This window comes from Podarcis cretensis (assembly GCF_951804945.1).
Source record: "Podarcis cretensis genome assembly, chromosome: Z".
Taxonomy (NCBI): Eukaryota; Metazoa; Chordata; class Lepidosauria; order Squamata; family Lacertidae; genus Podarcis; species Podarcis cretensis.
The window spans coordinates 46,787,034-46,799,536 of record NC_137184.1 but is presented as its reverse complement, the minus strand read 5'-3'; the positions used below and the strand labels follow the sequence as shown (position 1 = coordinate 46,799,536).

At 45.5% G+C, this 12,503-nt stretch overlaps 1 protein-coding gene across 1 annotated transcript in view; it reads left to right on the top strand.

Moving 5' to 3' along the window:
- TAF1 (TATA-box binding protein associated factor 1) overlaps positions 1–12,503 on the top strand; it is a 51,285-nt gene that overhangs the window by 26,944 nt on the left and 11,838 nt on the right. The window contains exons 19-28 of the mRNA XM_079962620.1: positions 59–208; positions 576–692; positions 788–963; positions 1,217–1,458; positions 4,772–4,991; positions 6,038–6,182; positions 7,327–7,523; positions 9,205–9,313; positions 9,587–9,685; positions 11,488–11,665. Coding sequence (XP_079818746.1) covers positions 59–208; positions 576–692; positions 788–963; positions 1,217–1,458; positions 4,772–4,991; positions 6,038–6,182; positions 7,327–7,523; positions 9,205–9,313; positions 9,587–9,685; positions 11,488–11,665 — 1,633 coding nt within the window. The remainder of the gene's footprint in view (positions 1–58; positions 209–575; positions 693–787; positions 964–1,216; positions 1,459–4,771; positions 4,992–6,037; positions 6,183–7,326; positions 7,524–9,204; positions 9,314–9,586; positions 9,686–11,487; positions 11,666–12,503) is intronic.

The following is a 12,503-nucleotide window of genomic DNA, read 5'->3' as shown; positions in this document are numbered from 1 at the left end:
TTCCTTCACCTGCCAAACAGACCCAGTGTGTGACGGCTTTCTCCCATCCACCCCTTAGATACGCTGTGCCCCTTGGAACACTACGCGGGCCTTTATTGCAGCAATGAACGGGAAATGTCTCTTGGACGTGACTGGAGTGGCAGACCCTACAGGATGTGGAGAAGGATTCTCCTATGTGAAGATCCCACACAAGTCATCTCAGCGGAAAGTAAGTGGATGGCCCAGGTTAGGAAAGTTAGGAAAATGGGCCAGGCCAGCCATTGTTGTAGGCCAGCCTCTTAGGGGGCTGCCTCCTAATCCTGCTCCTGCTCCTGCTCCTGCTCCTGCTCCTGCTCCTGCTCCTGCTGCTGCTGCTGCTGCTGCTGCTGCTCCTTCATTCTTTCTCATTGGCAAGGAAAGGGGCAGAACAGCAGTTTCCTGCTAGACCCCCTGATTACCTCTGAGGGGCTTGCATAGGGTTAGGAAGGCTACTGGAGCTGAAGAGTTTCTCCCCAAGGCCCAGGCCTAGGAAGTGTGGGGAGGGAGACAAATGGGCAGGATGCCAGAAGGAAGAAACCTGCTCTTCCTCCTCCAAGCAGGATGACAAGCCGCTCCAGAAGAAGACAGTGACTGGGTCGGATGCAGATCTCCGGCGCCTGTCACTCAAAAGTGGCAAGCAGATGCTGCGACAGTTTGGAATTCCTGAAGAGGAGGTAAGCACGGGGTAGGGGCTGTTGCAGGAGCATGCCTTCATGCCCTGGGCCTCCCTCGGCAGCCTCCTGCAGTCACCCAATCTCTCGTTCTGCAGATCAACAAGCTTTCCCGCTGGGAGATTGTTGATGTCGTGCGTGCGATATCCACAAAGCAGGCTCGCTTTGATGAAGAATTGACAAACAAATTTGCCCGTGGTTCTCGCTTCTCTGCAGCAGAGCAGAAGGAGAGGTACAAGGAGAACTGCCAACGCATCTTTGACTTGCAGAACAAGTGAGTTCTTCTGCCAATGCTACGGGTAGTTGGTGTAGTCCGTACTAAGCTAGATGGACGCAGTGGTCCAACTCTACATAAAGCAGCGCTCGCTCTGTGTGTGTGTGTGTGTGTGTGTGTGTTTGTAGGAACTGGATGTAGCAGAGTCACTAGGGCTCAGTGGCATTTGTGTTTCCATCCTCCTGTTTGTGGCCCAAATGCTTCCATGGTGCAGACCTCAGAGACTGACCCTTGTGGTGGTTTTCTGCTGCAGAGTTCTGTCGTCCACTGACATCTTATCTACAGACACTGACAGTAGCTCTGCTGAGGACAGTGATGTTAAGGAGATGGGGAAGGAGGTTGAGAGCATGGTACAGGACAACAAGACCCGTCGCCAGCTGTTGAGGGACAAGGAGGAGAAGGAACGGAAGGAGCTACAGAAGATGCTGATGGAGAAGAAAAGCATCAACCACAAGGAGAGGAGTGTGAAGAACCAGAAGGACGGTAAAGAGCTGTGTGAGTGCCTGGCAGGGGCAGGGAGGTCCCCAGACAGAGCACCCAGTTATGGTCTTAATGCAAAGGGGGGGGGGCACCCGTCGCACTCCTGGTGGTGTTGGACTTCAGCTTCCATCAGGCTCAGCCAGCATGGACTATGGTGTGGGATGATAGGAGCTGTAGTCCTGGTGTGTGTGTCTGTGTGTATACAGATATAGACAAAAACATAATTTATTATTTATCTTTAAGCAGGACTGTGGTTTTAATTTAATTTCTCTATATGGGCTCTTGGGTACCCTGTTAGGGAAAAGGAGCAGGTTTTTTTCCTTATGAGGGACGCAGGTGGCGCTGTGGGTTAAAGCCTCAGCGCCTAGGACTTGCCGATCGAAAGGTCGGCGGTTCGAATCCCTGCGGCGGGGTGCGCTCCCGCTGCTCGGTCCCAGCGCCTGCCAACCTAGCAGTTCGAAAGCACCTCTGGGTGCAAGTAGATAAATAGGGACTGCTTACCAGCGGAAAGGTAAACGGCGTTTCCGTGTGCGACTCTGGCTCGCCAGAGCAGCGATGTCACGCTGGCCACGTGACCCGGAAGTGTCTCCGGACAGCGCTGGCCCCTGGCCTCTTAAGTGAGATGGGCGCACAACCCCAGAGTCTGTCAAGACTGGCCCGTATGGGCAGGGGTACCTTTACCTTTTACCTTTTTTCCTTATAACATATATTTTATTAAATTTTCAAAAATTTCACATATATATTCCAATGCATAATAATTTTTTCTCTTGTTTTGTCGACTTCCCTCCTCGTTTTTCATGGCTTTTTTTTATTTCTCCCCCTTGCTGCACAGAGGTGGTCTGCAATGGGCCTGGTGCCTGAAGAGTATGTCCTTCTCTCTATTTCCCAGGCATTTTATTATTAACTTTCTCCTTTAGTGCATGATGGTTTTTGTATAACTGATGTACTTGGGGAAGGAGGTGATGATTTAATTGTTGGGCATCTGTGTAGAATCATAATTTTATTGTGTTTAGTGTACCTAATTTTTCAAATTTCTTTGTATTTTCTGCAAGTTGCCTGGAGACCCTTGTGGTGGTAAAGTGACAAAGAGAGAGAGAGAAAGAAAGAGGGAAAGAGAGAAAGAGAGAAAGAAAGAGAGAAAGAAAGAAAGAAAGAAAGAAAGAAAGAAAGAAAGAAAGAAAGAAAGAACAATTAATAATAACAGTAGCCATTGACAAGTGGCATAACTAGCAGGCAGGTCAGGAGAAGGATGAAACATTTCACAAAATGTGTTCATTTTCATTAAGAATGTTTATAAGTTGCCAACTCATTAAAAAATACACCATAGTAAAACAATAATAAAATAAAGAAAAAATGATCAACAATGAACCACATTGTTGTTGTTTAGTCGTTTAGTCGTGTCCGACTCTTCGTGACCCCATGGACCAGAGAACGCCAGGCACTCCTGTCCTCCACTGCCCCCAGCAGCTTGGTCAGACTCATGCTGGTAACCTCGAAAACACTATCCAACCATCTCGTCCTCTGTCGCCCCCTTCTCCTTGTGCCCTCCATCTTTCCCAACATCAGGGTCTTCTCCAGGGAGTCTTCTCTTCTCATGAGGTGGCCAAAGTACTGGAGCCTCAGCTTCACAATCTGTCCTTCCAGTGAGCACTCAGGGCTGATTTCCTTCAGAATGGAGAGGTTTGATCTTCTTGCAGTCCATGGGACTCTCAAGAGTCTCCTCCAGCACCATAATTCAAAAGCATCCATTCTTCGGCGATCAGCCTTCTTTATGGTCCAGCTCTCACTTCCATACATCACTACTGGGAAAACCATAGCTTTAACTATACGGACCTTTGTTGGCAAGGTGATGTCTCTACTTCTCAAGATGCTGTCTAGGCCTGTCATTGCCCTTCTCCCAAGAAGCAGGCGTCTTTTAATTTCGTGGCTGCTGTCACCATCTGCAGTGATCATGGAGCCCAAGAAAGTAAAATCTCTCACTGCCTCCATTTCTTCCCCTTCTATTTGCCAGGAGGTGATGGGACCAGTAGCCATGATCTTCGTTTTTTTGATGTTGAGCTTCAGACCATATTTTGCACTCTCCTCTTTCACCCTCAATAAAAGGTTCTTTAATTCCTCTTCACTTTCTGCCATCAAGGTTGTGTCATCTGCATATCTGAGGTTGTTGATATTTCTTCCGGCAATCTTAATTCCGGCTAGGGATTCATCCAGCCCAGCCTTTCGCATGATGAATTCTGCATATAAGTTAAATAAGCAGGGAGACAAAATGCAGCCTTGTCGTACTCCTTTCCCAATTTTGAACCAGTCAGTTGTTCCATATCCAGTTCTAACTGTAGCTTCTTGTCCCACATAGAGATTTCTCAGGAGACAGATGAGGTGATCAGGCACTCCCATTTCTTTAAGAACTTGCCATAGTTTGCCATGGTCGACACAGTCAAAGGCTTTTGCATAGTCAATGAAGCAGAAGTAAATGTCTTTCTGGAACTCTCTAGCTTTCTCCATAATCCAGCGCATGTTTGCAATTTGGTCTCTGGTTCCTCTGCCTCTTCTAAATCCAGCTTGCACTTCTGGGAGTTCTCGGTCCACATACTGCTTGAGCCTTCCTTGTAGAATTTTAAGCATAACCTTGCTAGCGTGAGAAATTAGTGCAATTGTGCGATAGTTGGAGCATTCTTTGGCACTGCCCTTCTTTGGGATTGGGATGTAGACTGATCTTCTCCAATCTTCTGGCCACTGCTGAGTTTTCCAAACTTGCTGACATATTGAGTGTAGCACCTTAACAGCATCATCTTTTAAAATTTTAAATAGTTCAGCTGGAATACCATCACTTCCACTGGCCTTGTTATTTGCAGTGCTTTCAATCCTTGCCCAGAACATGGGTATTCACATGCAGCAAAATATCAAGGTTGTAGGTGTGCCTGTGTGATTTCAGGAGGAACAACGTTCCAAATTGCAAGCACTACTAGGAGAAGAGCCTTGTTTTGCAGAGAAATGAAACAAAGATAAGCATCGGATAGTCAGCAGGGCTTATTCAGATGGTGGCCGGCCTTGTGATGGTCCTTGACCATTTAGGCCTTGGAAATAACAGAAAGAAAAGCTGGAGAGTAGAACAGAAATGCGCATGAGAAGCTGGTGAAGAGGCTGCCTGGAATGCACATTGCCTAAAATTCTGCATGGTACAATGGTGGATGACTGTTCCTTTGTGTGTGCCCTGAATGCCTGAACGCCTGCCTTTGCAGCTTGCCATAGGATCTTGGAGACTAGGCATTTTGTTTCTTGCCCAGGGAGTTCACTGCCTTTGACAACACAGCCATGCTTTCCCCTGCAGCCTCCACCCCTGGCAACCCAGGAAAGCCAAGCGATAGCAGTGGCATGGCTTCTGTGACCAGCCCTGGTCCTGCCACCACTTCCGCCCCCCGCTGCTTGAAAATCTTCCGCACTTTCCGCGATGAGGACGGGAAGGAGTACAAAAGATGCGAGACGGTCCGCAATCCATTGGTCATCGACGCCTACATGAAGATAAGGAAAACCAAGGATGATGAGTCCATGTAAGGCAGAGCTTTCCAAACTGTCTGTCATAACACGTTAGGGGTCAGCTGTAGCGTGTAGGTGTGTTGCGCGAACACTCTCCACGCTCCTCCCGGGGCTGGAAAGGGGTTAGTTTAACCTCCGGTTTGCTAGTAAAACTGAACTGCTGTGTCACGAAATGATGCATGTCTAAAATGTATGTCACCAGCAGGAAAAATTTGGAAAGCTCTGATGTAAGGGCACCGCAGGGAGCCTGCTTTCCCTTAGGGGGTGTTATTGGCTTGTTTTCTTGTTTTTATTATATATTTTGTGTTTTTAGCATGTATTTTTTTGCTGCGAACCACCCCGAGATCTATGGATGAAGGGTGCTATACAAATTGTATTATTATTATTATTATTATTATTATTATTATTATTATTATTATTAACAGTATACAAATTATTATTATTATTATTATTATTATTTATTATTAATTTGGGTAGAGTGGGAATCTCCTTGTGAAAGGAGAGGTGCAGAAGGCTGCAAATGCACAGTATGTTTATATTTTTATTGTGTGTGCTTTTTAAATTACACCCTGCTTTTCTGCCTCTTTCTATATGAAATTTAAAGCAAGCAGGCTAACAAACATATGAGCAGGATGCAGCAGGAAATAAAACACACAGCCAGCATATGGAGTCAGGCAGAGTAAATCAAATCAGGAAGCAGCCAATGCTGTAGTGCAGGGATGAGGAACCTGTGGCCCTCCAGATGTTGTTGGACTTCAGCTCCCATCAGCTCCAGTCAGTGTAGCCAGTGGTCAGGGATGATGAGGGATGTAGTTTAGAACATCTAGAGAGCCACTTGACTCCCAGTGTGGTTTATGTTTATCTCAGTGCCTGAATATTTACTGGCTGGCCGTACCAATAGGCCAGGGATGGGAAAAATATATGGTCCTCTGAGTGTTGTTGGACTACAGCTCCCATCAGTGCTGGACAGCATAGTCAGTGGTCTGGGTTGATGGGAGTTGGAGTCCTGCAACATTGTGTTCCTCACCACTGCCTTAACTGAAGACCTTTGTGTTTCCAGCCGGAGGTTTGCCATCTCAGAAAAGCAGCGTCAGAAGCTGCGGTGTGAAAAGCGCCAGATCCAGTTGAAGTTGATGCGGCTTAAACGAAAGAAAGAGAAGGAGCAGCAGAAGGCTCCTCCCAAGAAGAAGCTCAGGTTGGAGAAGGTGAGCAGGCTTTCTTGAAAGCTTCAGCTGCTTCTGACTCCTTTTCTTGCAGTGTTATTATAAATAAAGAAGTAATGGTCTTGTATCTGTGAAGAGACATATGCCATTGTGCTGCGCAGCACCTCAGAAACCAAAGCAGAGGGCTTTACTGGAAGGAGTCATGCAGCCCAGCTAATGGAACTTTCTTTTTTGAAACAGATTTTGATGAATCCAGATTGCATTGCAGCAAAATCCAGATAGAAAAAGCAAAACAAAACCCAGAAGGGTAGCCATGCAGTGGAAATACTTAAAGAGTTCCATGGCACCTTAAAGGCTAACACAATTTACTAAGGAATAAGCTTTCCTGGACTCAAGCCCCCTTTGTCAGATGCATGAAGCGAAAGTTAGATGATGTACAAAGAAGAAAATTTAACATATGCTTCAGCTCCAATTACCACTGACTAATTTTTGGCATGGAAACCTTAACTTTTAACATTTCAGATATCTCATTCAGCCCACATTTTACCAGCTTCCTTGCGAGAATACAGTGGTACCTCGGGTTAAGAACTTCTGGAGGTCCATTCTTAACCTGAAACTATTCTTAACCTGAGGTACCACTTTAGCTAATGGGGCCTCCCACTGCCACCGTGCCACCACTGCACGATTTCTGTTCTCATCCTGAAGTAAAGTTCTTAAACCGAGGTACTATTTCTGGGTTAGCGGAGTCTGTAACCTGAAGCGTCTGTAACCCGAGATACCACTGTATCTTTGGGGGGGGGTTGTCAAAAGCCTTACTGAAATCAAGATACACTATGTCCACAGCATTTCCCTGATCCACCAAGTTTGTAATTCCATTAAAAAAAAAAGAAATTGGATTCATCGGCGCACACTGGGTGGGTATGTGCATGGGTTGAGACTTTATTTTCAAAATGTGCAAGCAGCCTTTCTGCTTAAAGGTACACACAGCAGGGGAGCACTTGGGAACAAGTCCAGCACTTTTTCACAAGCTCCCACCCCACCCCACCCCGCCCCACCTTGGTTTTGTTGCTGCTTTCAGCTAGTGCTGGTGTTACAGTTGATGGGAGCACTGCCTATCCCTCAATAACTCTGCTTTTGTGCTTCTGAAGTAGCCTGCAACCATTCATTCCTTTGCTTTTGCTTGCAGATTAAGTGTAGTGCTTGCGGTACTAGTGGGCACATGAAGAACAACAAAATCTGCCCAGCCAAACTGCCCTCCGAGCCTGTCGCCATGACGGTGGAGCAGGAGGAGGAGCTGGAGAAGACCATCATTCCCACCAATGACAGTGAGCTGATCAAAGTGGAGGGAACCAAGATTGTCTTAGGGAAGCAACTTGTTAAGAGGTAAGGGCCGTGTTTGGCACCATCTCACAGATAGAGGTGCAGGGGTCCTGCCTGGGCTATGAACATCATAAGAGCCTACTGGTTGACGCCCATCACAGTCTAGTCCAGAATCCTGTTCTCGCAGTGGGCACCCAGATGACTGTGGGAAACCTTCAACAAGGACCTGAGCACAAAAGCACTCTTCCTCCGGTGGTGTCCAGCAACTGGTATTCAGAAACGTTGCTGCCATTGACAGCATTGCCTTTCCTGCATTTGTCCACTTTTAAAGCCATCCAAGATGGTGGCCATCCTCCTGTGGGAGTGAGTTCCACAGTTTAACCATGTGTTTCATCAAGAAGTATTATTTTTAATCCGTCTTGGATCTCCAAACATTCAAATGTCATTGGACGTCCACAAGTTCTAGTGTTATGAGAGAGAGAGAGAAACTTTCCCCAAACACTTTCCCCATTCCATGCATAATGCTATAAACTTACATCATGTGATCTCTTGCTCACTTTCCTCTAAATTAAGAAGTCCAGAACAAGGTGGAAGAGTTGAAATACCTTCCTGTGGACGTGTGGAAGTCATCCACATGTGGCAGTGGGTGAACACCTTGTCATTGCCCGGGCCATACAGGGCCATGTATTCCAAAACGGAGAGAAAATCCAGCACCTGTATTAACTGATTGTCTTCTGGATGACTCCCACACATATCTGGTAGTAAGTGCCCAATACTCCAGTCTTTCTCACAGACTGGCATAGGTCTGTGCAGGACTACCTTTGAAGGTGACTCAGAAACCACAACTAATCAGAATGCAGCAGTAGATTGGTGACTGGGAGTGGCTGCCAGGACCATGTAACACCAGTCCTAAACAATCTATACTGGCTCCCAGTACATTTCTGAGCACAATTCAGAGTGTTGGTGCTGACCTTTAAAGCCCTAAAGGTATACAGGCCTCGACCCTGTATACCTGAAGGGGCGTCTCTATCCCCATCGTCAGCTCTGACACTGAGGTCCAGCTTTGAGGGTCTTCTGCTGGTTCCCTCACTACAAGAAGGGAACCATTCTTGACAGTGGTGCCCACCCTGTGGAATGCCCTCCCACCAGATGTCAAGGAGATAAAGAACGACACAATTGCATGGCCCCATCAGCCAAAAACCTTGCAGAAAAGAAACATTTTTACCTAAAGTGCTTACATCAGCAAAGATGCCTCTTTGGTGTGCTTGGGGAGGCTGTTCCCAAAAAGAGGTCCTGCAACCAAGACGGTTTCAAGTCATTGGGGTAATTGGTTTATATACCAGCCATTGCACAAGCCACAATGAATTTTACAGGAAGATCAAATAAACCCATAACACCGTAAAATCACACAAGCCTTAAAAAATAAGAACACAACAGTTCATAACAAGTTGCTAAATACCATTTACTATTATCCACAGGAACAACAACTGTCTGGTGTACAGTGTAGGACAGGTAGTACCACTGAATCTAAATGAAGCAGCAGGCTGCTGTGTGGGCTGATGGGGTTAAAGTTATTCAACTTACAGCTCCAGTTACCCCAGACTAGACCCAATAAAAGAATAAATGGGCTTCATATTGTGCTCTTTATGGTTTAATCAGTCCCTCCCAGAGGGGCAGCTGGGCCCACTGGAGGGAGAGGTGGTGGAAACTGCAGCGTGTTTCTCCTCCCTCTCTCTCCTTGCAGCGCGAATGAAGTTCGCAAGAAGTCTTTAGTCCTGAAGTTCACAAAAGGACAGCTTCTGCAAAAGAAGGAACAGGGCTCTGGAACCACGGCTACTAGTAGCTACATAAACGTGAGTCCTTGTGTTGCTTTCATTGCCCCCACCCCACCCCACCCCTTGCCCTTGCCCACTATCCATCTTGGAAATGGTGGCAACAGCAAGTGCTTATTCTAAGCCTCAGCCAGGGCTGGTTCACTGTAGACCAGGAACAGCCAAAGGGCAACTCCTCCCCAAAAAAGTAGAGACCAATTAGATGCTTTGAGGTGCCCTTTGTCAAGATTCCCAAAAGTCCATCATACGTAAACTTTGGAAGTGCCTTTAACGTCCCACTTCTCTCTCTTTCAGCAGCCTCAGAAGTCCAGCCACCAGGGGAGCACAGCCCCCATAGAGATACTGTCTTATATCCTGGAAGGCATTATCAACGAAATGCAAGAACTTCCAAATGTAAGAACTTCTTTTCACCTGTGAGGTTTGATTTTGCCTCTTCTGGCTCTATGTCATTTGCAAAGACAAGGGGGCATTATCCTATCCATATATCAGGAGAGCTAGGTCCTTGAGAAATTCTTGTCTCATATCAGCATTGAGCATTTGAGGGCAATCTTTCTGCTATTTCGAGGATGTTGCCTCTCCACCTCCTGCCAAACTCTACTCCATGAGTTGTGGGCTCAGTCTTCGACAGCTCACATTCTGTTTAGTGGGGTGTATGAAAAGTGCTGTGTATCAGAATCATACATCAAAATGTATTATTGGTGTCAGCAGCTTTCAAAGGGGATCAGAAAAATTCTCATGGAGGAAAAGGGAGAGAGGTCAATCAGTGGCTGCAAATCAGGCCAGAAAAGGAGAAGCCCAGGCCAGGGAGCTAGTGCCATCAGCCCCGGAAATTGGCCTGATAATATTTTGTGCCATTTGTTGGTGTTAACTGCGTTCATATTTTAAACCCTGGACCGCCTTGGATGCCTTGGCAAAAAGGTGGTGTATAAATGCAATAATAATAATTAAAGAAGAGGTGGTTAAGTCTATCTCTGGATGCCAGTTGCCTTCCTGGCTGAGCATAGGAGGAAACATAAGGCTTTATATCCTGCCTTCTTGCAGCAAGCACATCACAGTTGCCTAAAAAGATGGGACCTACCTTTGGCCCGGTCCAGTGTGGCTGCTCCTGCAATCTTGGAATAGTGAAATGACTGTTAAGAAATGATGAGGAACAGTTGAAGGAGCTGTTGGAAAACACCCTGGGGTCACCTGCAAACCCCCGGAACTCTGAGCATCCTCCAATGTGCGCAGCACTGGAAAAGGCTTCTCCCTTCCTCTCCAGGGCGCTCAGTGACATATATCAGCTTGATGTATGCACACTAATCTTCTGGCATAACACAACGAGAAGAGTGAGACATTGTAGATCTAAGCTACTATTTATTTACATACTATATACAGACTACAATATAATGGCGACCATTCTCTTCATCTCTGAGAGAACAACCAAAATAATAATAATAATAATAATAATAATAATAATAATAATAATTTTTATTTATACCCCGCCCTCCCCAGCCAAAGCCGGGCTCAGAGCGGCTTACAAGCAATAATAAAAACAAGTTGAATGATTACAACTTAAAAACAAAATTAAAATACAACATTAAAATATTGAAACATTAAAATATTAATTGTGAAAGTACATTACAAAGTACATACAACGGAAGAGAGGTCAGGCTGTCTTCCGTTTCCACAGTCTTCTCAGACAGGCGTGTGATTTCCACCAGTCACATTTTGCAGCATCGGCTGAATGAAATACTAACAGGAGTTGGGCATGTTTAGCCTGGAAAAGAGGAGACTGAGAGGAGATATCTGAAGGGCTGTCACATGGAGGAGGGTGCAAGCTTGTTTTCTCTTGCTCTGGAAGGCAAGGCTTGAACCAATGGCTTCAAGTTGCAGGAAAGGAGATTCTGACTAAACATACCAGAAGACTTTCTGACAGTCAAGAGCTACTTGACAGTGGAACAGACTCCCTTGAGAGGTTGTGGACTCCCCTTCCTTGGAATGGCTCCAGTGGCCCTTTTGAGGGAGACGGGTTTCATTATCTGCCCTCTCTCCTTGGCAGGTGAACAAAGCAATGGCTTTATTTGGGTTTGTTTGTTTGTCTTAAAAAAATGTTTTTTTCATGTTGTTGTATCCGTCCCTGGTAACTTAAGGGAGGGTGGTATATTAAGAAATAAAAGGGATGCTCACATTCTTTCCCGGTTTACCTCTGCCAGACATGTTACTTCCACAAGCCTGTTAGCAGGAGGGGTGTCAGAAATTATCGCAAGATCATCGGCCGACCAATGGACCTGTACACCCTGCGCCAGAATGTCCGTAAGCAATCTTACAAATCGAGCAAAGAATTCCGAGAGCACCTGGAGCTGATTGTGAAGAACAGTGCCACGTTCAATGGTGAGAGTTGATTTTCTTTCTTTCTTTCTTTCTTTCTTTCTTTCTTTCTTTCTTTCTTTCTGAACTGTTTCTCTTCTGCTCTTTCTTCCCTCCTTGTGCAAAGTGTCCCAGCCTCAAAAAACAGGTTACGGCAACTGGGGCAGTGACCTGGTGCTCTTTCTGAGGATGTTCAGGGAAGAGGAGGAATGGGCTAGGCAAAGTATTGATCTTTTTAAAAAAACAAAACCTCCAATATTTTATTTTTCCAATTTTTCATTTTACAATGTTTCTAATAAAAAAAGTTAAATATAAACAAAAATCAACGTTTTCTTCAACTTCCCTCCCCTCCTCTCTACTGTTCCTTATTTCATGTCACAGACTTACTGCATAACCAATTCCAACCAATTTATAAATTTTATCTTTTTCCTCTCTATAAGTTATTTTTTACTGCTCGTGTTTACATCAATCCTGCTGAAGTTTTTAATTGTTTACAATTTGTCTTCATATATTCAACAATCTACCCCCATTCTGTTAAAAAAAAGGTCTCTCATCTTGATCTTTTATTTTTGCAGTAAGTTTCGCCATCTCTGCATAGCTCTGTAAGGCTACCTTGTGCTGGGGAATTTCCTTCTGATGCTCACCTACTTTACACTGTGACCTACTTTCTTCTTTAAACCCTCTGGTGATGGTCCTGTCTTCACTAGGTGTCCAATTATTTCTCTGACGGATGGCCTTATATATTTGTAAGTTGCCTGCATGCTCCCCTTTGTAATTTCCTGGTTTCCTTTGCTCTCAGTGTGACTGCTTCTCTTTCCCTTGCCTGATTTCTCAACTGGACCTGCTAAGAAAAAACCTCATC